Here is a 21940-nt window from a genome sequence, read left to right on the forward strand (position 1 = left end):
ACCTTAGTAGAGGATGATGGGGAGAAAGAAGTGAGGACGCCCTCAGGTTCCTCACAGTAAATAACCCACATTTCTTTATGTGAGATGGGATACAGAGGGGACGTGTTGGAGGATGAGTTGGAAGTCAAAGTAATTGCAGGGTTTTTTATTTTAAAATGTAAGTCGCAGCTCCAAAACATCACCCTTAGAAACGCCTGCCGGGCCCAGAGACCTAAGCTGCTCCTCACTCATGACGCCCAATGAGGCTGGAACATGTCTGGAAATGCAGAAGGGATGTGACCTTGCAGCTCGGGCTGGGCTGCCCCTTTTGGGGTGGGATCAAGCATCATTTGCATATGGTGTTTCCCCTTCTGTAGTGGCTTAGCAGGCTGAAAAGTGATAGTCCGAAGGGTTGCCCAGAGCTGTGCCAGTGGTTATGAATGATTTGAAACCTTCCAGCCATCATCTTCCTCTTTTGCGTATTTGGTAAGTAACCCACAGTTTTTTTTTGTTAGATAGAGAGGTAGAGGGGAAGGATTTGTTGCCGGTCACAGTAATTACAGGTTTTTAAAAATGTTTAAAAGGTAAACAGCATCGTCAGTTCCATGACATCACCCCTAGAAAAGGCCCATTTTATTATCTTCTTTGGTCCTTTATATATTGCTTAATGCCAGCCTCCTCCAGCTTCTAAGCACTGGAACAGGAACTGAACCCATGTTGCACTGCATCCTCTTGGTCCCAAAGCAAGTGTGTTGCGCCTGATCTAGCCTTCCAAATATATATATGTTTTGCATGAGGAAGCAACCGATAGTTTACTTCAAAGGCGGAGGGCAACTTCATGTCAATTAATTATCTCACCATGCGTCTATCTACAGTGTGCCTGTGATGCAGGGCTGGCAGATCTGGGTCAGGTCACCCAGTGCACAGGCAAGATTGGTGGCAGAAGCCATTGGGTCACATTCCTCTCATCAGGCCCAGTGACTCACTGGATGTGCAAAGCAGACGAGAAACACTCATGAGATTTGTGTTCATGCAGTGCTGTCACTGAGTACTGCAGGCTGCTCTTACCCATTAACAGCTAGCTAGACGTAGCCCCCATACCCTTCCTGTTGCTACAATACTGGGTATGAGCTGCATAGACAACCCCGACGCTGAACTCAACCATTCAGGCATTCTACACGAATGGACTGCCAACCTGTTAGTGATGATGGCTTCATGGTTTTTCCTGCATCACTGTTATTTCTCGAACTAATGAAGTCTAGATTCCAGGTGAAATTCAAATAGATTTCTCAAGTGCAACACAGATATCTGCTCTTTGCACTGCCTCTTTGTCCAGTGACCCAAGGGTAGCAAGGACAAGTCTAGGGCTAGCAGAGGGGGAAGCTTCTACCCTTGGCAACCCCCAAATGACGTCCCTGATTCACAAGCCGGACCAGAATTTCTTTTTGTATTTGTACTGTATTGAGGCTTGCATTGCGCTTTTGCCAAAGCGCTGCAGAATATAAAGAACCAGTACAAGCAATGATAAAACGTGAATGCAGTGAAAAAGGTGTAATAGAGTAGGCTGGAAGTTAGACAGACGAGAAATAAGGCGACTGAAGACGGGTATGGAATATATGAAGATAGTTAGACAAGCAAATGAATAGCGGAAATGAGTTCCAATTTTTTTGGAGCTAGAAGAGCAAAGGAGGGGAAACAGGACTGAGCAGATGGAGTCTTGGGAATGGAGTGGAGGGAAGATGTAGGGATTGAGGGAATAAAGGGCAGGGGGGAAGTTGGAGGAGATCAAAGGGGGGAGACATGTTGGCACGAGACCATGAATATATTTGTAGACAATGCAGAGAGAATGAAATGGAAGATGACAGTCAAAGGGTAGGAGGGAGATAGCAAGGAGAGAGGGGGATGATAGAAGAACAGGGATGAAGAGAGCAAAGGAGACAGGCAGCAGAGCAATAAACAGAGTGAAGAAGGGTGAGATGAGATGTAAGGAGACAGACTATGAGGGCAGAAGATTAGTCAAGGTGAGAAAATGTAAGAGAGAAGATAAGAAGTTCAGTTGCATGAAAAGAAAGGAAAGGACGGGCCTTGTGAATATTGAAGCGATGAACATAGAAGGCACTAGCTCAAATAAAGACATGAGAAGAAAAGGAACGGGGAGGGAAGAGCCAAAGGAAAATCCCTAGCTTCTGAGCAGACATGCAGAAGGAAAGGGAGGCAGGAGAGACGAGGAGGGCAAGAGGAGGCACAGAGGGCGAAGGGTGAAAGCAGCGAGGAAGAGTACTTCAGTCTTTGTTGTGTTGAGGTGGAGAGAGTGATAGTGCATCCAAGATTGAAGAGCAAAACAAATTAGCTGGAGAGCAAGAGATTGAAAAGGGTGGAGAGGTAGCAGATAAATAGGGGGTATACTTGTGGGATGAGAGAATACGGTCATGTGGGAAGCTGATGAGCAAGAGACAGGAATGAGTCAGTATCAGGGTCAGAGATAAAGAGGCGGACAGGACAGAGAGGGGAGGGGAACGTCAGCAGGTGGAGGAAAAAGTGGAACATAGAGAAGATACTTTAAAAGTGATGCAGTTAATAAAGTCGGAAGAAGAGAGAGGGAAGATACTGGAAGAAGACTTGAGAACAGGGAGAAAGAATAATAAAGAAGCTGGAAAGCACGACAAAGTTGGAGAGAGAAGGACTGAGATCAGAGAAGTAATGTTTCTTGGCTCACAAAAGAGAGGCGTCATTAGTGGAGTGTAGAGAAGAAAGAAGAGCAAGGGCAGCATGCAATGTCTTCCACCCCCTTCCTGCACGGTGGACAGAAGTCTGAAGAGCATTAAGAGAGGGCGACTACCAAGGTTGTGGGGTAAATGGTTGAGAGGGGAAGTGGGAGTCAAGAGTAGAAATGAGAGCGGAGTGAAGAGTCGAAGCGGCCAGGCCAACAGAAAGGTAGGAGAGGATATTACAAGAGTGAAGGGAAGACATGCAAGAGGGATCAAAAGAGCACAGGTCATGGCGCAAGAGAACAGATGAAGAGGAGGGGGTGGTAGAGGAAAATGGAAGATATGCAGTAAAAGGAAAGAAGAAAGTGATCAGTGAAATAGACTGGAAAGAAGAGACAATAGTGTCAGAAGCAAAAGAAGAGATGTGGTCAAGAGAGGAGCCAGATACATGTGAGAGAGGAGAGCTGAGAAAGACCATATTAATAAAGAGGGCAGAGAAAGGGACAGAGGAGTGAGTGGGGCTCAGCTGAAGGTTGAAGTCACCATGCAGGAGAAAAAAGGGACGTTAAGAGGAAGAAGAGAGGAGTGTATGGGGCCATATCCCCACAGAGAGAAAGCAGTGGACCCGGCAGACTGCAAAGGTTAAGAAAGGCTAGAGAGAGAGGTTGTACAGGGGGGGAGATGATATTCAAAATGGGGGAAGAGCGCAAGACTGGAAGGGGGAAGAGACCAGGAAGGAAGGTAGAGAATGCCAGCCCCACTACCTTTACCAGTAAGGCAGGGAGTGTGAAGAAGATATGACAGGAGGCAGGAAGAGTGGTGTTATTGGGAGTAATTCACGTCTCAGTAAGACAAAGCAAGTGAAACATTTGAGAACAGAATGAGATGTGTTACAAACCGAATGGACATTCCAGAGTCTAACAGAGACCCGGGAAAGTGGAGAAACAGAAGAGAACAGAGGAGAAGTTCGATAGATTACACCTATGAGACAGAAAAGGAGGTATCCTAGGGGAGAACCGAAAGGGAATCGGAGAGAGCATGATGAGGGAAATCAAGAGCAGAGAGAAAGATTGAAAGGTTTGAAGAGAGAAAAGTATCAGCAGAGAGAGGAAAGTCAGGTGCCAAAAAGGGTCCCAACGATTGGAATGCCATGCCGATGAAAAAGGGGGCAGGTGGCGTTAAAGACAAGTGAGGATCGGGAAAGGCGTTTTAGTATTTGGGCAAGTGGAGACAGAGTTGAGTAGGTTGGCTTCTAGAGATGGAAAAGACAGGTCAAACATGCACAACAGGGTAAGAGGTTTCCCTTAAATGGACGCCCATTAATTGGCTAACCGGGGCAAGGTCGCCCTGTATGGCTGGAAATCACATGATCCTGTCACATGACCATGACTCTGCGGCCAGCTGGTTCAATCCGGGTGGAGGGAGCAGGGGAGGGCCCACAGAGAGTGTTAGGTGGACATGTCCCATGACGACAGGGAGGCACCACAGTCATCTCCCTTCCTGAAGAGAGTCAGGTGGAGAGGGCTGAAGAACTTGTGTCTACAGGACAGCAACTCCCTCGGATCTCACTCTTCAGTTGAGTGTCCTCAGAACATCAAACCTCCATTCCATGTGCTGGTGAAGTGCTCGGTGACTCTGAAACTCTTTACGGAAGTGGTTCCTCCCAATTCCGATGTGCGTGGCACTCTGCCCTGCCTTTAATTCCTGTTTATTGTACATGCAATTGCAAGAGCCAAGACCAAGTTACAATAAATGTCTTTTATTTACATTGCTCTTCGGTATTTACAGATAGCAGATGTCCAGAAAGATTTGAGCACAACAACAAAACTGACTGCAGAGCAACATGGACACAACTCAGTCTTTGTGGGCTCAGGAAAGCCCCCTTCCTGCACCTTTAACTCTGGCTCTGTCTCTGAGTCCCTTCACCTCCAGGTGCCTAGAGCTCGGATTCCGCCTGTGTGTGTGAGATCTCTGTTGCTATCCCTTTCCGTGCCTCTCACCCACAGCTCTCACAATGGGACTCATTACGGGTCCGGCGGTAACCGTGACGGGTCTGCCTACTGTGGTCGCTGTGCCCGGCAGGGTCAGAATGAGGCCCAATGACACTCTGTGGGATCTCAAAGAATGTCCTTCTATTCCCTGTGCCGATGTCTATCCCCAGCTCTGGCCACTGACCTTGTGTGTGACCAAGATCCAATGCAAGGTTTCATACTGCCCCAACATGTCTGTTGTGCACCTCTGTCCCTTAGATTGGGTGCAGGTTTGATGTTTTTGTGGCCAACACGACCCCTCTAATGGCTTTCTGCGGGTGGCGTCCCACGTAGCTGTCTGTAGTTGCCTAGTAGTACAGGCAGCAATGTAACCTCCTTGAAGTTGTTAACACGCCTCTGTTTCGATGTGCACCTAAAGAAGCTGAAGGGCTTCCTTAAAGGTTGTGACAGGTGCATCCCAAGGCTCTCCTGGCAAAATAGAACACATACCTTTGAGGAATGATCATTCAACCACAAATCAAACATTGACCAAATAGGGTACATTCAGGGACGTCATTTCACCAAAATACCAGGGGTGGCTAAAGTGACATCACACAACCCTTAACCTATGATGACATCACAGGAAGTGATATCATTTGACCCCACCCCAAGTGACATCACAGGAAGTGACAGCACACGACCTTTCACCCCTTGGCAAAACAAAAGTGGCATCACATAGCATTGTTCCTCAGTACACTAAGAAAAATATGGTTACGAATATCCCTGTAATATGCTATACATTTCATACAAGAATGGATCACCATATGTAGCGTTAATATCAGTGTGTATAGGGCCATATTACCAAATTACTGTGAATGCAAGCAGCCGTCCAACACAACAACCTGAACTATTGTACATCACTCGGGCTACACTATAAACTGACAGAGCATCTCGAATAGGCCTAAACCCCAAAGTGCAGACATCCAGTGCCTGCCAAGTGTCTGGCCACAGACTAGAAACAGCAACTGACCAACACAAGTCCAACCAGAAAAAAGATGTCTCGCGGGATGCCCAGAATTGTGCCAGTGGTTATGAATGATTAGACACCTTGCCGCTATCACCTTTCTGTTTTACTTATTTGGTGTGTAACCCACCGTTTTTTGGTTAGATGGGAGATAGAGGGGAAGGCTGTGTTGCAGGTTACAGTAATTGCAGTTTTTTTTAATTTTTAAATGTAAACAGCAGCAGCAGCTCCATGACATCACCCCTACAAAAAGCCAATTTTATTATTTTCTCTGGTGATTTATATCTTGCTAATGCCAGCCTCCTCCAACTTCTAAGCACAGGAACAGAACTGAACCCATGTTGCACTGCATCCTCTTGTTCCCAAAGCAAGTGCATTGCCCCTGAGCTATCCTTCCAAATATATATATTTTGTTTCCTTGACGAAGCTACAGATGATTTACTTCAAAGTTGGAGGGCAACTTCAGGTAAATTCATTATCTCACCTTGCGTCTATTTACAGCTTGCCTGTGTTGAAGGTCCAGCAGATCTGGGTCAGGTCACACAGTGCCCAGGCAGGGTGGGTGTCAGAAGACACTGGGGCACACCCCTCTCATTACAGGCCCAGTGGCTCATGATGTGCAAAGCAGGCGAGAAACACTGAGATTTGCGTTCATGCTGTGCTGTCACTGAGTACTGCAGGCTGCTCTTACCCATTTCCGGCCAGCTAGGCCTAGCCACCATATCCTTCCTGTTGCTACAGTACTGGGTGTGAGCTGGACAGACAACCCCGCCTCTCGACCCAACCATTCAGGCATTCTTTACTAATGGACTACCAACCCTGCTTCAGGGTTTTTCCTGCATCCCTGTTATTTCTGCAGCTAATGAGATCGAGAATCCAGGTGAAAAAGGCTGTGACCCATTAAGCTGCATTTACAACCGCCTTTTGCAGGTGCAACACAGATATCTGCTCTTGGCACTGCCTCTTTGTCCAGTGGCCCAGGGGTTGCAAGGACAGGTCTAGATCCGGGGGTAGCAACAACCCCCAAATGACGTCCCCAAATGACGTCCCTAAGTAGATTGTGGGGCTAGGAAGGTGTAAGGCCATAGGGCAATGCCTGACCAGCCAGCCGTTGATTCTAGTATGGGGGAGGGGGGGGTTGGGCCACAATGGGACGCTTTGTGTCCAGAGTGGGCCAGTATTATAGGTTACTACACTCGGTTTAACCAATGTTACTATGCAATTTCAAATGCATTATTTGCAAAATATTTTTGCCCAAAAAAATGTGGGTAGTACTCAATGGGTCTATTGTGAAAAGTAACAAATACATTGTAATGCGTGATTGTGATTGTGGCTGACTTTTTCATTAGTGGCTGGGCCGATTTTACCTCCCAGTGCAATCCTGCTTCAGCCTTGTGTCTATGTGATTGTCTGATCTCAGTGACAGGCAGCCACCACCCAAACAAAAGCCTCTGAGCTGTATCTGAGGAATTTAAGGTACCTTCAATCTTCTTGTTGTATCAAATGCAATTCTAGCAGGGGCGCTCACAACAAAGGTAACCGTACAGTAGTGGGGTTCCACACGGTAAGCCCCAATAAACCTGCTATAGGGCCTGCGTTGCAAACAGGTGAATCCAGTCACTGAACTGTGTCTCAGGGTGCAGGGTGCGCCACTTAGTGTCAGGATACCAAAGGAAATGCTAGCTCGTGGTTTTACTATACCACCGCAATTTGACTGTAGGGGGAATTGCCACATATTTCTTCCATTGAACTAAACACTAGAACTGCAAGCACTTCCTTACACAATCAGTCACTAGTGTCACAGCCAGCCTATCACTTTGTTCAGCAAGACAGCCTCTACCTTCCATGGGGCACACACACCGCCAACTCTGCGGGCACCTGTTGCCAACTGCTTGATTTCTGCCACCTGTTCCTTCTGCAGTCTCTGGTGGCCTCACTGGCAACTATATACGTGAACCCTGCGCAGTGTCAAACATATTTCTCCCTAAGTGCACATGCCTAACACTGACACTCTCTAGTGAGTCCGTGTGGAAGTGGGCTTCTACTGTTTAGCCCCGAACCTCCTCTTACTGCAGAAAGCCAGCTACGAAGGTCTTCCCTAACCCACAACTCCCGGCCCCATTAGAACATCCCTGCCTCTAGGTGACTTCTGTCGAGTCCATTCACCTCCTTCTTCCCGATAATGCTGGAGCAGAGGCTCTCGTTCATTCCTATCTGTGCCTCGCGTCTAACTGACTCTCCGTGTGACCTTAGGCAACCACCCCTCTCAGCCCCACACTAACCACATATCTTCACGGGATCTCTGCGCGACCGTCCCTTTATCACCTGCTGCCTCCTTTAATGCAGGGACAGCTCTGCCACTGACTCTCATGTGACCTAAAGCTAGTCCCATAATCACCCTGTGCCCAATCACAGTTACAAGACAAATAGACTCTTCCCTTTCGTGTGCCGTGGTCTCTCCCCAACTCTGACGCAGACGCGGCGTCCCTGTTCCTTAGGTATGCTCTGTTTCTGCCGGCTAATCTGCTTTGTGACCTTTGAGACCTCATTCTAACCCTGGCACAGCCCCTGGCAGTGCGTGTGATCACAGGCGAATCCCCAAATCCAGAATGTCTCCCTATTGACCTCGCAGACTAAAGGCCACGGCTCTTCGGTTGTGTGGTTGTGTTGTGTGATGTCACCGCCTTGGCTCCAGAGGGTCTGAGGCGACGTCCCCTAACACGGGCACCACCTCGGAAGGGGGTTTCACTGCAGACACAGAGCGGGTTCGTCTTCGGTCCTGAGGGGCGACAAGGTTCTCACACTGCAAGTAGTGCAGTAGCACCTGTACCTGAAAGGACAAAGGGCAAAGGTAATTCCGCATTTTATTGTTACCACCATACCAATTACACCATGCTGCAACACCTGAATACTTCAATCACAGAAAAACAAAGACAGAGGCTGTCCCATCAGGATTACACGCTGTCACCTGCAGGTGGCACACACATCTGTTTAGGCAGGACACCATTCCTCTTAGCCATCTTATTTATTTATTTATTTATTTATTTATTTAACTTATATAGCACAACGTACGCCAGAAGGCATCTTGGCGCTCAGCACTGCTTGGAGGAAACCACCATGTGAAAGAAGTTAGATAGAAAGTTTTTCAGCTCTCGCCTAAATGACACGTGGGGGTCATTACGATCTGGGCGCAAAGGGATACGGGGCACCGGTAAGGACATCGGTGCCGGTAATCCCTTACCACCCTATTCCGAGGTCCGTTAACGGAAGGGACCGGTTAAGGGACTTCAGAATTGCGGTACCGTTATTAGCTCCATCCCCATTCCCACTGCCCCCTATGGGGGCTCGAATGGGAATGGGGAATGGTTCCCAGAATGGGGACTTACCGGGTCCTCCAAGGTTGGAATGACCCGGTAAGTCTCTATTTCGGGAACCCAGACCCGGAATGCGGTAAGGGTGCTAGTAGCACCATGGCTACCTCCTACCTCGTAATGAGGCCCTATAGTCCTTCTTTTTCCGCAATGACAAGGGGAGCGAATTCCGCATTTTAGCTGCCACTATAAGGCACGGCCGCCTCTGCGACCAAAATTAGTCAGAGGGACAACCACCAGACAAGCGTGGGAGGAGCGCAGGACCCGAATAGGGAGGTAAGGACAACATTTTTGCTGGAGGTATTCCTCGCCATTCCCTTACAAGGCGCAGTGGTCCAAACAGATGGACTTAAAAGAAATCCGCTTGGCAACTGGAAGCCAGTGCAAACACCAGAGAATGGGGGTAGCATGGGTATAGCGAGGGGCCAGAATGGCGGCCCTGGCTGCAGAGTTCTGAAGAACCTGCGGCTGATGAATGAGGTAAAATGGCTGACCAAGATAAAGTGCATTACAATAGTCAAGAACAGATGGACCCAAAGAGGCTACCACAGGAGCCCTGAGTTGAAGAGGCAGAAAGGAAGAAACTTTCTGCGAATTTTAAGTCGATAATGACCTTGCTGACACTCTGCACTACCGTGAGGCTCCACAGAGTGGCAGTGATCTTGACTCCAAGGTACTTTACCATCACAACAGGGGTGGGAAAAGGACCAAAGGCAGGGGGACATAACTGAGGGGTCCAGAGAACGGCCACTGCTGGAGGGCCTACCACCAACACCTTGGTTTTGTCCCCGTTCAGCATCAGCCAGTTACTCCTCATCCATTCCCCCACAGCTGTAAGACAAGCTCTAAATCTGGACGCAGTGTCAGGCGAGTAGAGGCCCAGATGCACAATGATTTGAGTATCATTAGCGTATAGGTGGCATAGATAGGAAGCCGTGACAGGAGGCGAGTCTGGCTAGAGGCTGAACGTAGATGCTAAGCAATCACAGTGATCACAGGATCACTGTAAACTGATCCTGTGATCATTAGACAGCGCAGATCTCTTCAATAGGTGCTTAACCCACTGAGCTGTCATGTAAAATGTTCTCCCCTTTTCACTGTTTAATGCATTCTTGTCACACCTAACTGTACTCTTGCTGCCAGGAGATCTGTGGTGACATGTCCGTCTCCTGAGTGCGGCCTGGCTACCTCTAGGGGTCTTAAACAGATGCTTCCGCCCACTGAGAAAGAGTTCCACTCCTCAGGACTTACATGGGGTTATCTGTAGCTGGAAATGCATACAGGTGTGCTTCCTGTCTAGGAAGCCTACCTGCGCCGGATGGACTTGACGTTCAGGGGTTGCAGATGGAAAGATGTAGGTCAGTCACGGCATCCTTGAAAATACAACAATTTGCCTAATGAAACTGTTCTCCCAAAGGCCAGCATGGATCAGTGGGGCCGATAAATGTTTTAAGTGGAGGATGGGACAAAGCACCCTTTGGGGGGACTGGGGAATCTGGGGGCCAGGGGAAGCCATTAGCTGCATGATGCGAGACATGCAGGTGGTATGGGAGGATCCCCCAGTCGTCACTCAGGCCCCTATGGAACTTTGCACATGCAGAGACCTAGTGTGTCCCAGAAAGAGATGTCCCTTATGAGAATTACTTGAAGGAAAGCAGGTAGAGGAGAGAAAACCCACAGCAAATCTGCCACTGAACACCATCTCTGTGAAAATGTTAGCTGCAGTGCGGTGGCGGGGGTTGGGGTTGTGGAATATCTAATAAATTCCATGATTCCTGGACAGTCATGCCCAGTGAATATTTTGAGTGGAATGACACAACTATTTATTCAGATTAGTACGAGCGGCCAAGCATAACAATGGAGCACAGAATCATTAAGTGGGGACCTTTTTTTAAAGTGATGTGCTGAAATAATGTATTTTGCAGCACACATTTTGACAAAAGAGGTAAAAAGCTATACAACTTACAATAGGTTCACATTAACAAAATCCTGGAAATGCCATGTCAAAAACAGTACTCTGCAGAGACAGAAGTATTGCCCCTCCCCCTGGTGATGGACAGATGAACATGTCACCTATAGTTCTTGCCCCTCACCCAGTCCAGCCATATCACCCATATTCTAAGCTGCAACGTGATGTGAACTGAAGACGGCGAGAATGACATATTCACTCACCATGAAGGAACAGAGGCAATAGGTCAAAAAATTCCTTTAGACATGAAGAAATTACAGTTGCAGACCATTCATGCATGAAGAACATAACATAAGCAACATACAGCTGAATGCAACACTAATGGCACATGGGTATAGCTCACTAACATAGAAATGCAACACTAATAAGCAGCCACATTGTTTAAAATGGAAACTACAGTTAGCCTCTGTAATACATAAAATCCTTAAAAGACTCTCAGAGAGCACAACATGTCGAATTAAATAACAGATTGAAGGCCTCGGCGAAGGTTACTAAGACCGTAGGGAGGGGTTTGCCCAGAAGAAGCCAGGTGCACAGGCTGTTATTGAAATATAGTGTAAAACAGAATACAAATGGTAGAAATACAGTCTCAGCAGTGTCTAGTGGACGCATTTTTATAAGGAAACTTGGCATGAAGCAAGGGGACCGATAATGGAGAATTGGGGGACCAATCACAGAGCGGAGGGATGATTTTCTAGTTCAAGTCGACCTTGAAGTACAGTGCACTGTCTTGTTTAGTTTCCATGCAAACAATATCTAGTTGAAACCAGTATTTTTCCAGCTAATTCTGCTGATCAGCACATAGGAATGTCAGTAAGAGGGAGGGAGTTTTCAGGGGCGGTGCCAGAAAGGGGTGGTATGAGTTCTAGTGCCAGAGAATATATTATCCAAAGAAGTTACACCAATGTATAGACACTATGGATGTTTGGACCAATCGACGTGTTTCACCTGCCCACAATGTTACTGAGAAATGTTATTCTAATTCTGTGGTTTTTATCAATAAAGCTTATTTTTAGTGGAGGCGGAGTTGAGAACTTTTCAGTCAGCCCCCAGAAGGACTGTTTCCAAACTGCTCTCCCAGCTGTGATGGGAGGTTAATATATCCTTTGTTTCCTGCAAAGATGTCCATTTGCCTGTCGAATTGTTTTGAATGTATTTTGGGGTGTGTCTGAGAATGGGAGCTATTTACAGTCCACTACATAGGAACATGTTTTATTATTTCCATGAGGCTGCTAAAACAACCTATCTATGCCAGTAAGAGTCACTTTAAATCACATGCATGAAACACTTCATGTATATGATTTAAAGTCAACATTACTCACATAGATGGGATAACCTATCTATGCCACTAATGGTCACTTTAAATCCCATTCATGGAGGCTAAAGCACTTCATGCATATGTTATGTTATTGTGATTTATACTGCACACTGCTGCCATTTTCATGGTCTCTAGGTGCTCTGGGGGATCTGAAAAGGAAGGGTTTGGAAGGGCTTAGTTAGTGGGATTGATAGGGAAAAGCACAAGAGAGCTTTGATGTGCTGTTGGTGGGTTCAGTTTGGAAAAACCGGACACTGTGGGCCTCATTACGAGGTGGGCGCAAAGGGATACTGGGCACCGTTAAGGACACCGGTGCCGGTAATCCCTTTGCGCCCTATTCCGAGGTCCCTTAGCGGGTCCCTTCCTTAACGCCTGTCCTGACCAGGTGTTAAGGACGGGACCCGTTACGGGACTTCACAGCTAATAACGGTACCGCAAATTGCGGTACTGTTATTAGCTACTTCCCCATTCCCATTGAGCCCTATGGGGGCTCAAATGGGAACGGGGAATGGTTCTCAGAATGGGGATTTACCGGGTCCTCCAAGGTTTGAATGACCCCGTAAGTACCCCTTCCGAGAACCCAGACCCGGTATGCAGTAAGGGGGTAGCCATGGTGATAATAGCACCATGGCTACCTCCCACCTCGTAATGAGGCCCTGTGTGCTGGTTGGTTTTTAGTTGTTAGATATTATATGGTGTTTGGTGCATGGGGTGATCTGTGTGTGATTGGTTTAGTTTCCTGTTGGGTGTTGTGGAGTGTCTGTAGTTTTCAGCGATTTTTAGTTTTTTCTCTGCTGCAGAGGTATGTGTGTGAATGCTCAGTGTTTGAACATGAGTATGCAGAGTATTACAGTGTTTTAAATAGGGTAAGTGGTGAGTCATCTGAGTCCTTTTGTGCAAGGTTATGTTGATCCGTCGAGTTAATATTATTCTGTGGTCATTTGCAATAGGATGCTTTATTTCTTTGGGTGGCCCTGTTTAGCCCAGCAGGATTGTTGATGTTTTCGGTGCTTTTATTGTAATGTGCTGGCGGTTTCCTTTAGATGATTTCTGTGGAGACACAGCCTACAGGCACAGTCCTCCCTGTCACATTTAGCTGGAATGTGACAGGGACGAGTACATGAGAGCATCAACATGAGGAGGGCAACACCTTCCTCCTGCCATGGCCAGCCTAATTAAATATCAAAGGCTCCATGGATCTACCCTGCCCATTGTCAGCCTGCTGGTGGCGGTGCATACTGATGAGAGTTAAGTGAAGCAGGCCTGTGGGAGCCCTGATCGGGCAAGTGACAAAAGGGGACAGGAAACCACCACCTCTTTGATATGCAATGTTTCAACTTGAAGCTAGCTCCCACCCCACTCTATGAAGGGCAGTGAATGGCATGTCTGGGACAACTGTTTACAGTGGGCAACCCCTGCATGGGGATCCCCTTTCAGAGGGAAGAAGTATATGATTTGATGGAGACCGAAAGTCTGTTCTTGACAAAAACTTCAAGGGAGACCTGAACTTTGATCAGGAGCCACAGAGAGCTCAATTAACCAGGGAGACACTTTGATCCACAACAAACAGGACTATGGGTTGGACTAACTAGTAAATATTGTCAACCCTTAGATTTACTGTTGCAAAGCACTCTGGTTATGACCTCACGCATAACAGAAGATTGTTGGTGGGGACCCAAGATTGGTTCATTAAGGTCGGGTTAGCTTGCAGCAATCACTGGGGCCCATTTGGCTTTAAAAGAGGGCTGAGGCCCTCTCTTAGCAGATCATCTGATCTCCCAGGCCTCACCTTATACACCAGCCATTTTTCACCCACACACTCTACATATACACACTCAACTCACACAAATGCATGCACATACACTCTCCTTCCACACACAGGCACACATATTCACATGCACACACACAGTGTTCTTCCTGTTTGTTTCCCTTTGCTTACTTACTTGTCGCTGGGGCTTCAGCTTGCTGCAAGTCTGGTTTGTCTCAAGATGCTTTTCCAGATGGCCAGTCCTGCGCACCCTGCAGGCCAGAAGCAGGGGGAAGTTTCAATCAAAAGCCACTCCCTGAGTCCTGCTTTTTGGTGTGCGCAGAACACCAGGGGCTCTAAGCCCCTCCTGCAAGCTGTTTTGGGCCTGCAGTACCCGAACCAGAATATCCAATGGCCCATTAAAAGCTGGGTAAGCAAAATGCCTCTGGCCTTGAATGGCTCATTAGGTGCGTACAGCTAGGCTACTCCAATCCAGGGGGAACGTAGTTCTGCCCACAGTGCAACCAGCCCAGGAAGACTCTCTGCAGCTTAGGGATTGCTCAGGTTTGCACTGGGACGGATTTGCCTCCTCATATTGGGCGGTAGGTCGGAAGCCTGTCGCCCATCATAGATCAGCCATCACTGTAGAAACCCCAACACCATGCTAACCACTGCAGAGCCTTGGAAAGCCCACTCTGCATGGCACTGCAACACTACTAAACAATATCAAACATACAGCACCATCTTCCAGACCAGCAGCTCCCCATTACACCAAAGTAGATAACTAATAAACCGTGGGCTCTCCAATCTGCATAGACGGACATATAACCATGTGTCAGCACCACAGACATCCTAAAGACATACCAGCACACAGGAATACTGTACTTGTAGCTTGCACTCATCAACAATTTAGATGTTCTACCTGCATCTCTGTCCCCTCACCCCTCCATATGTCAAAATGCTGCCAACGTTTGTTTGTTTGTTTATTTAATAATGCGTGCCAAACCCTTGGGTGCAACAGGACAAGATAACTTAAAGCTTAGTTACAGAACATGTTAGATATGACACATACATACAAGAAATATATGGATAGTGGTACCTTTGGTTACAGTAAGGAGGTGGAGGCATGAGCTCACATAGTATGTATTACATATTGCAGGTAGTAGGTACAGTCAGTGGCAGAAACAATGAACTTGGTTGAGCTAGGAACAGACTGAACATGGGGGTAAGAGTCATTTGATCATAGCCATTTGAGTACATTAGATCTGAATTTAGGGTAGAGTTGTTCCATTCTGAGATCTGATGGGCGTGCGTTCCAGGATTGTGCTGCTTTGACTAGGAAACTAGTTCCACCAGCTGTGGTTCATTTAAATCTGGGAGTCTCTAAAGTGTAGGCATTAGCAGATCTCATTGGGCGGGTGGGAATTCCTCTATTTATTCTTTCAGCAAGGTATGGGGGTGCTAAGTTGTTCAGGCATTTGGATGTGAGTGAGACTGTTTTAAGGAGGATCCTGTGGTTAATCTTTAGCCAGTGGGCTTCTCGTCTCAACTTATAAATGTGCTCTCTGTTGGGTATATCCAAAGCTGCTCTTAAGGCATTGTTTTGCAGTCTTTGAATTTTATCCGTGACATATTTGTTGTCATCTGAATACAGGGCATTACAATAGTATATTCTGGACATCATGAGAGCATTAGCCAGGGTAATGCAGCTAGCGGCAGAGAGGAATGGTCTGCAGGCTCGTATGAGCTTACAAGTGTAGGCTGTTGTGGATGCGAGAGAATTAACTTGCTTCTTAAAGGTAAGAGAGGAGTCAAGGTAGAATCCTAAGGCAGGCATTACCTTGATGAGATTGTTGTCAATATTGAAGTGTCAGAAGTAGTGCTTTCTAAGACCACTTTCCATGACATCACATTACACAGTTTGATAGTGGAGGTGCTGAGAGATTGTGCTGGATAATACGGACAAGTGGCACTCATGGGGAAGGAGCCTTTTCTTACGGAGGCAGGGGGTGACAGATAGGGTCACAATCCCGTGCCCTAAGATCACTGTGGTGTTTCTGTCACTCACATGTTACGGGCACAACCATACTAATGACATTATTAAACTTGTGCCTTTAGACACAGCTGTCTACCCTAATCTGGGCATGGGTGAGGTACACAAGGCAGCACCTGGTCACTATAGCAGGAACATGCTGCACATGAGAGTGCAGGATTGAATTCCACTGGCTGCCGAAAGATGTATAGCACTTTCTCGACAGCAGAAGAGGTATGTTCTTTATGCTCTTTTAAAATGTTCCTCCAGCTGGTTTTTGTCAATTTCGAAATGGCGTTTGACAACTTTTATAGGGTTATGTAATGGCAAATATTAAAGGCTAAATCTCTTCCTCATTCTTTGCTTACTATGATCCCATTTTTGTATAGGAATAATATAACCAAGGTGCGATATGGTCCAGAAGGAGAATTTTCCAGGTGTTTACAATGGCAAGGGTTGTCAAACAGGAATGTGTCCTGCCCCCTTGCTATTTTTCTATTGTATATGAATGATTTGGTGTTATTGATATGATAAGTCATGTATAACGCGCTTGTACACAACTGTCTATTAGTCTAAGATGTAGACTGTAACACCCCAAAAATTGGAGGGGCCAAGGTGGGTATATCACTCTGTGATGATTATGTGGTTTTGTTCTTTCATCTATAGAATCAATAAACAACTTGATGTGTTGTCTAATTTCTGTAGAGATCGCAGTCTTAAAGTTAATATGTCAGAGACTGTTGTGATGGCCTGCCACCTTAATAAGTCAATAAAGCCATCCTTAAAGTACAATGAAGAAATAGTTAGGTAGGTCAATCATTCTGATTACTTGGCCCTACGAGTGATGGAAAATGGGTCTTGAGCGAACCAAATCGCCCATAGTAAGTGTAACAAAAAAGTGGTGAGAGCACAAGGAACATAGGAAAACTGCACTGAACTGGCCCGATTAGTGATGATACGTTGAGCTGCCAGGTGTAAGATTCCCATGGGACAGTGCTCACGTGCCCCAAGTAAGGGAGCAAGGAATTGTTGCGCGAATCCTGCGATATCGGCGCTGCGTATCAGGTTTATGAGTATTCCTAGGTACTGGAGAATACTGTGTCACAATAAATGAAGGACTAAAGAGAACTCTTGCTCTACTTTTTTGCCATTGGCTCTTTATTGTTGCTCTAGGTGCCAACACATGTTTCAACCCCACAATGGTCTTTATCAAGGCTGTAGTATTTATAAATCATACCACATTTTGAGCAGATTGGTAATCAGTGTCAGGTTAATTTGGGGACACATATAAGACAGCCCAATTTGTGCATGGAATGTGTAGTTTTGCAGGGTGACAGTGTTTGGTGACCGGTGAGTGAGGTGGCATGCACATATTTATGAAACGAGATCGGTGAGGCGAGGTTTACATGTGTACACATTTTGTTTGAACCATTCGACATATACATTCATAATTGCATATCATTGTTGACATTTACATCATGTTAGGGAAATACCAAACATTTGTAGGATATGACGGTGCACCAAGGGAGAAAAGAGAACAGCGAATTTGAGTTAGTGTCGGAGTCATAGTTTGTAAAGCTATTGCTAAATTGCATCATATCTGGTAACTCAGGATAAAGCTTACTAAGCTTTATGGTTCTAAATGGCCTGATATGATATGATATGGCATTTATAACTCTCCTATAAACAAGTGTTTCAAGGCGTGAGGAGGCAAGGAAGGGGAACAGGGGGAAGACATACAATGATCCTACTAGGCCAGGTGTCAATCAGCTCGCGCAAGTGCATGGGAAGGGGCAAGGGGGAAGGGGGGAAGTGCAGTACATTGGGTAAAGGATAATAAACAATAAGTGAAGTATGGCCAGCTTGTGGCAAGTGCAAGAGTAAGTGCAGACATCAGGTGTCAAGTGCTGGTAGTGGAACTGTAGGGATACAGAAAACAGTCCCTAAGTGCGGGGGTTGCCAGGAAGGCAGTGCAGGTATGCGACTAGCGGGGGAGAGGACCTGGGCCCGAGATCAGAGGGTGGCCAGGTTACCAGTGCAGTTTCAGTTTTAGCCAGGAAGTCAGCGGGGGAGAGGAGGAGAAAAGGCAGAAGCAAAGAGAAAGGTTTTGAGTTGCTTCCAGAACCGGAGATGGTTCTCCTCAAGTTTCAGGGAGGCAGTTCCAGGGGGAGGCCCCAGCCGAGGAAAGAGATCTACCACCAACTCGTTGCTTGGAGAAGCGACTGACCCTGAGGGAGTTGGAGGCGGATGAGCGAAGAGCTCAAGAAGAAAGATATTTAAGAAGAGAGAGCTGAAGGTATTGAGGCCCCAGGCCTCAGAAGGCATTGTGAACAATGCAGAGGGTTTAGAAATGAAACCTTGCAGCTACTAGGATCCAGTGCACAGATTTCAGTCCTCGAGAGATACGATCCCTGGGCTTGAGGCCAAGGACAAGTCTTGCAGTCCTGTTCTGGATGAGTTGCAGAGGGCAGAGAGTAGAAGCAGGCAGATATGGAAAAGGGCTGTTGCAGTAGTCCAGCCTGGAGAGAACCAGAGCTCTGGAGACAGTGAGCTTCTGGGGGAAGGAGAGGAAAGGAAGAATACCTCTGAAGAGGTGCAGCTGGTAGTATGACTTCTTAGAGACATCAGAGATGTGAGGAGAGAAGGAGCATGTGGACTAGAAAATGACCCAGAGGTTTTTAGCCTCACAGGTGGGAGAAGGAAGAGGCCGGCCAGAGAGTGAAAGGAAAGGAGGGAGCAGGTGAGGCCTGATGCCAGAAGACATTCTTTAAAAGTTACATTGATTAGTGATCTGTGGAGCAAAGTTAGGCTCGGCATTAGTTGTTATATATCAGCTTGCAGACATTTTTGTATGTACACGCAATATCGAAGAGTGCTGCAGTATCTTCGACATACAATGGTGGCTGTGCACATCATGCGCAGAAAAGGGGGGGTGAGCGTCGATTCTTAAAAATGGATGTATGTGCGCTACCCTGGTGTGGTAATTATGGTGCCACTTGTTTCCAGTGTAGCCCATGTGCTCGTAGCTCAGCAGTGAGTGTGGGGGCTCGTTGCGTGATGGTTCCTTGTTGGTGAGATGAGAGGGGGAGGCGAGTGGGGGGCGATGTAAGTAGGTGCAGCAGATGTCAACCTGTATCGTCTATGGAGCAGGAGACGGGGTCTAACCCTTGCTCCCGCACCCAATGACAGAATCATGACCACTTGCTTTTATACTGTGCATGGGTAGACGGCTTTCTAGCATCCTGAATTATGTTCGAGTTGTCAGCTAACCAAGGAGCTGGCGCAAGCTTCACCTCGTTAGGAGCAGGTGTTGTATTGTGCCCCCCAGGGCCTCAAGGGCCAATGCAGGGCTATGAGGAGAAGTCTGCAGCCCACAGCCTCCCTGAACTTTTGGAGAAGACCGAGGAGGGGGGAAGGCATAACCTGTGAGGCTGTCCCAAGAGAGCTGGAACGTATCCCCCAGGGACCCCATGCCCTCACCTGCTCACAAATCGAACAGCGGACACTTTTTTAGTTGTCCTGCGATGCAGAGGTCAGCACATGGCCCTCCCCACTGGAGAAAGGGAGGGTCCAGGATGTTGCTCAATTCCTATTTGTACGTTTAGGAGCCCAACCTGCTCAACCTGTCTGCTTCCGCATTGCTGTCCCCCGGAAGATGGACTGCTCTGATCCAGATGCCCTGAGACAGAGCTAATTCCCAGATCAAGACCTCCTCAATGCAGAGGGCCCTTGACCTGGGTCCCCCCTGCTTGTTCAGATGAAACATAGTTGTTGAATTGTCAGTCCTGACAAGCACCAACCTGCCTCCAATTAGAGGAAAAAAAGCCAGGAGCGCAAAGCCCACTGCTTTGAGCTCCAGCAGATTGATGTGGGAGCTGGACTTTTCGCTGGACCACGAGTCGGGAATGTAATATGCCCCCAATGTCTCCCCCCCAGCCTTGTATGGAAAATGTGTGGTCGTCACCAAAGAGGACTTCTGAGGAGCAAACAGGACACCACCGCCAAATTATTGCCAAGGACCTCCGAGTGTAGGTCTGGATGACGAGTAGATGGAACTAATAGTCTGTCTGACTTTGCATCCGCTTTCTGGTCCCACAAGGCTGCCAAGTGCTGTTGTTCTTGAGCCTGGCGTGTGGAATCGTAAGGACACACAAGACAAGAAGCCCCAGCAAGTGCTGGATCCACCACACTGATGTGGAGGAGTTGTAAAGAAAATGAAGCACTGCCTTGCAGATCGACGGCAACCATTCAGGAGTAGGGAAGACCCTCTAAGCAACAGTATCCCACCTGACAAACAGGAACTGTAGGGACTGAGAGGGGGTGAGCCTGGATGTCTTCCGGTTGAGCGAGGAAAAGAAACTAACTGGAAGAGCACATCTGCCAGCTTCTGGCACAAATGGAACTGACCCTCACCAACCAGTCATCCAAGTAAGGATACAGGTCATGGCCCTCTAGCCAGAGGAGGCTCACCACTGCGGTCATGAACTTGGTGAAGACGTCGGTGGGCTGGAATCGAGGCCAAATGGTAGCACCTTGTACTGAAAGTGGTGCAATATCATCAACAGAAATTGTCTGTCCAGTGGAAAGATGGGGACGTGAAGATATGCATCCTTTAAGTTTAGGGAACACATCCAGTCTCCTGCGCATAGTGACTCTGCAATTTGGGCAGGCATGATCATCTTGAAGCATTCAAAGGGTAGAGACAGGTTCAGGAAAGAGAGGTCCAGGACTACCCTTAAGCCTGCCTGGTTGTTTTTGGGTACTGAAGAAATCCTAGAATAGAAACCAAAGCCTGGGGGGCACTGGCTCCACCGCCTGTATGTTCAACAGTTTCAGGATCTCCTGCAGTAATGCAGGGGAGCCTATCTGCAGCAACTCAACCCTGATGAGACAATCGAGAGGATCCAAGGTTTTGGGAACTTGGTCTTCCATGCCTCAATGAACATCCGACCCCCAACAGGAGAACCGTGGTTACCAACTGTAACTTCATTACTTCTTCCCATCAGAGACTGAGGTGGAGAAGTGGGAGAGAAACAAGCCATTTGTGGTGCGTTGTTGCTTCCATCTGTGTTTACTGAGTGACCAGTTGGCTGATGAGTTTTCCGCTCCTTGAAGCCACAAAAACCACTGAAAACCACTGAATGAACGAGGCTTATGGCCGAGGCTTATGGTTCTGGGGGAAGGATTTTGGCCCCAATTTGATCAAAACAGCCAATGACTTTCTAGTTTGGGTAGAAGTCTTCTTTTTTTGTCAGCTCATCATCTGTCATGGAGTGGAACAGTTCCAAGCCCTCAAAGGGGGGTCAAGCATTCACCCCTGCACGTTGGTGGAAAACCTGGTGGCATGCATCCACGCAGTCCTCCGCATTTGCACCTCAACGCCATTACTCCTTCTGGCCGTGTCTATATGGACGACAGCACACTCCATAAGGTCGTGCACAACAGTCCCGGCCTCTGTGAGGCCAGCCTTGAAAGTGGCTTGTCTCTCTAGTGGAAGGTCAGGAGGAAAATTCCCAATCTTCCTCCATAGCTTCTGATTAGTGGCCGAACAGAAGGGCGTACACGTTTGCTTTCCTGACGAAGGACTTGAGTAACTTGTCCTCCTTGGAGAGACAACTGGTCACAGAAGACGAGGATCCAGGAAGCTTAGAGTATAACGAGGGAACCGCCACCACCGACAAATGCGGCTGGGGGTGTGCAGAGAGCAGCACCTGATCCTTCTCCATCTGACCAAAACGACTGTCGAGCTTTATTCAATTGGGAATTGGACCCAGCTTTTCCCAAGCCTTCGAGGTGACCAAAAGGACATCCTTTTTGTAAAG

At 47.5% G+C, this 21940-nt stretch overlaps 1 protein-coding gene across 1 annotated transcript in view; it reads right to left on the reverse strand.

Annotated features, from left to right (window-relative positions):
* Positions 1-4430: 4430 nt before the first annotated feature.
* LOC138580811 (active breakpoint cluster region-related protein-like) overlaps positions 4431-21940 on the reverse strand; it is a 392929-nt gene continuing 375419 nt past the window's right edge. Inside the window, exon 23 of the mRNA XM_069651664.1 lies at positions 4431-8511. Within this exon, the coding sequence (XP_069507765.1) occupies positions 8359-8511 (153 nt within the window). The 3' untranslated portion in view covers positions 4431-8358. The remainder of the gene's footprint in view (positions 8512-21940) is intronic.

Source organism: Ambystoma mexicanum, chromosome 3p (genome assembly GCF_040938575.1).
Source record: "Ambystoma mexicanum isolate Mex_15411 chromosome 3p, UKY_AmexF1_1, whole genome shotgun sequence".
Lineage (NCBI taxonomy): Eukaryota > Metazoa > Chordata > Amphibia > Caudata > Ambystomatidae > Ambystoma > Ambystoma mexicanum.